This window comes from Nannospalax galili, unplaced genomic scaffold (genome assembly GCF_000622305.1).
Source record: "Nannospalax galili isolate Female #2095 unplaced genomic scaffold, S.galili_v1.0 scaffold360, whole genome shotgun sequence".
In the NCBI taxonomy this organism is placed as follows: Eukaryota; Metazoa; Chordata; class Mammalia; order Rodentia; family Spalacidae; genus Nannospalax; species Nannospalax galili.
In genome coordinates, this window is record NW_008345688.1 from 20,602 (window position 1) to 22,530 (window position 1,929).

General features: G+C 41.6%; 1 protein-coding gene across 1 annotated transcript; it reads left to right on the forward strand.

Annotated features, from left to right (window-relative positions):
* Positions 1-227: 227 nt before the first annotated feature.
* On the forward strand, positions 228-1,159 carry LOC103741067 (olfactory receptor 1052-like). The gene is given in 2 exon segments (XM_008841752.1): positions 228-837; positions 840-1,159. Coding segments are annotated over 2 exon segments (930 nt in total).
* The last annotated feature ends 770 nt before the right edge of the window (positions 1,160-1,929 follow it).

The following is a 1,929-nucleotide window of genomic DNA, read 5'->3' on the forward strand; positions in this document are numbered from 1 at the left end:
TTTTGTTATTTAGATAGTATTAAAATTAATAAAATATTATGAAGAACAAAAAAATCATGTAACAGTATATGGATTGTGTTGCACTGAATTCTACTACTGAAGATGCTTATATTTGTCTTCATGTACCACAGATCAACACCAAATGTCTCATGCTATGATGAAAATCAGATACTGGAGGAAATCCTGTTTTTCACCAGAATGGCATGATCTTGCAAACATCTAAATGCATGGCAGGTTGGAATCACACAGCTGTGAGGGAATTTGTTCTGATAGGACTGACTGAAAACCCTAACTTGCAGGTTCCTCTCTTCTTGCTTTTCAGCCTTGTCTATCTCATAACACTTGTAGGGAACTGGGGCATGATTGCCTTGATCTGGTTGAATTCTCAACTTCATACACCAATGTACTTCTTCCTTAGCAACCTCTCTTTCTGTGACATCTGCTACTCTACTGTCTTAGCTCCTAAGATGCTGGTCAATTTCCTGTCAGAGCACAAGTCTAGTACATTCATTGGTTGTATTCTGCAAAGTTTCCTTTTCTTAGTGTGTGCAGCCACAGAGAGCATCCTCCTTTCTATAATGGCTTATGATCGCTACGTGGCCATTGCAAACCCCTTGTTGTATACAGTCATTATGACCCAAAGTGTCTGCACGCAGATGGTCCTTGGATGTTACTTAGCTGGGCTCGTTAATTCCCTGACACACACAATAGGTTTGCTCAGGTTGGACTTCTGTGGTCCAAACATTGTGAATCACTACTTCTGTGACATCCCTCCACTTTTGAAGCTCTCATGCTCGGATGCAAACACCAATGAGTTGCTGCTTCTGGTCTTCTCTGAGTGCATGCCATGTTCACTTTCTTCATCATCATGGTCTCTTATATCTCCATCATCAGTGCAATCATGAGAATCCACTCAGCTGAGGGCAGATGCAAAGCCTTCTCTACATGTACCTCACATCTGACTGCTGTGACCTTACTCTATGGGTCTGGAACGTTTAGCTATGTCCAGCCAAGTTCTCAGTATTCTCTGGAACAGGAGAAGGTCTCTGCAGTGTTTTACACATTGGTCATCCCCATGCTAAACCCACTGATTTATAGCCTGCGGAATAAGGATGTGAAAGAAGCAGCAAAAAGATCAATATTGTGGGTGAGAATCTAAACTTGACTCAATCCAGGTTATGACTCCTCAGCAGTAAGAAAAGATCAAATTATGAACTTTGCAGGTAAATGAATGGATCTAGGGAGTCTTACACTGAGTGAAGCACCACAAACGCAGAAAAGCAAGTGATGTATGTTCTCCCTCATTCGAATACTGTAGCACCAACCTCTTCTATGTGACTATATAAATTCTGATGTAACAGCAGGATCCAGAAAAGGGAAAGGATACATGGAGGCAAAGGAAGGAGAAGAAAAAGAACCTGAAGGATAGTAGGGAACAGATGTTACCAGGGCTCGGGGCGGGGGGAACTGTTCGGGGAGAATGTGGGATTATTGGGCAAGAATGAGAGAAGGGAGGGACATGCAAGAGGCCATGATGTCAGGAGAGGTAGAATAATGGGAGACACATGGTATTGTAGGGAGGGTGGGGATAATAGCAGTACTATGACAAAGAGGGCAGAGGGAGACCAGATAGGAGAAAAAAGAATGGAGATGACTGAATCTTGGGAGGCTAAGAAACCTAGAGGGAAAAGTGATGCCCTTGAAAGACCATGAGAAATGCACATACAGTGTCTGAAATTAATGCATATTTATACCTGGTAACTGCTTGGTAAGGAACACAGTGCCAGATGGAAGAAGCCTCCCTTTGAGTGATTGGTAGAGGTGGTCCAGGAAACTCATTCAATTATTCTTACATATATGAAGTATTTTCATATATCCGTAGGTTTGAAATGTTTCAAAATGAAAAGTTTAAAAATTTTAAATGAAGTA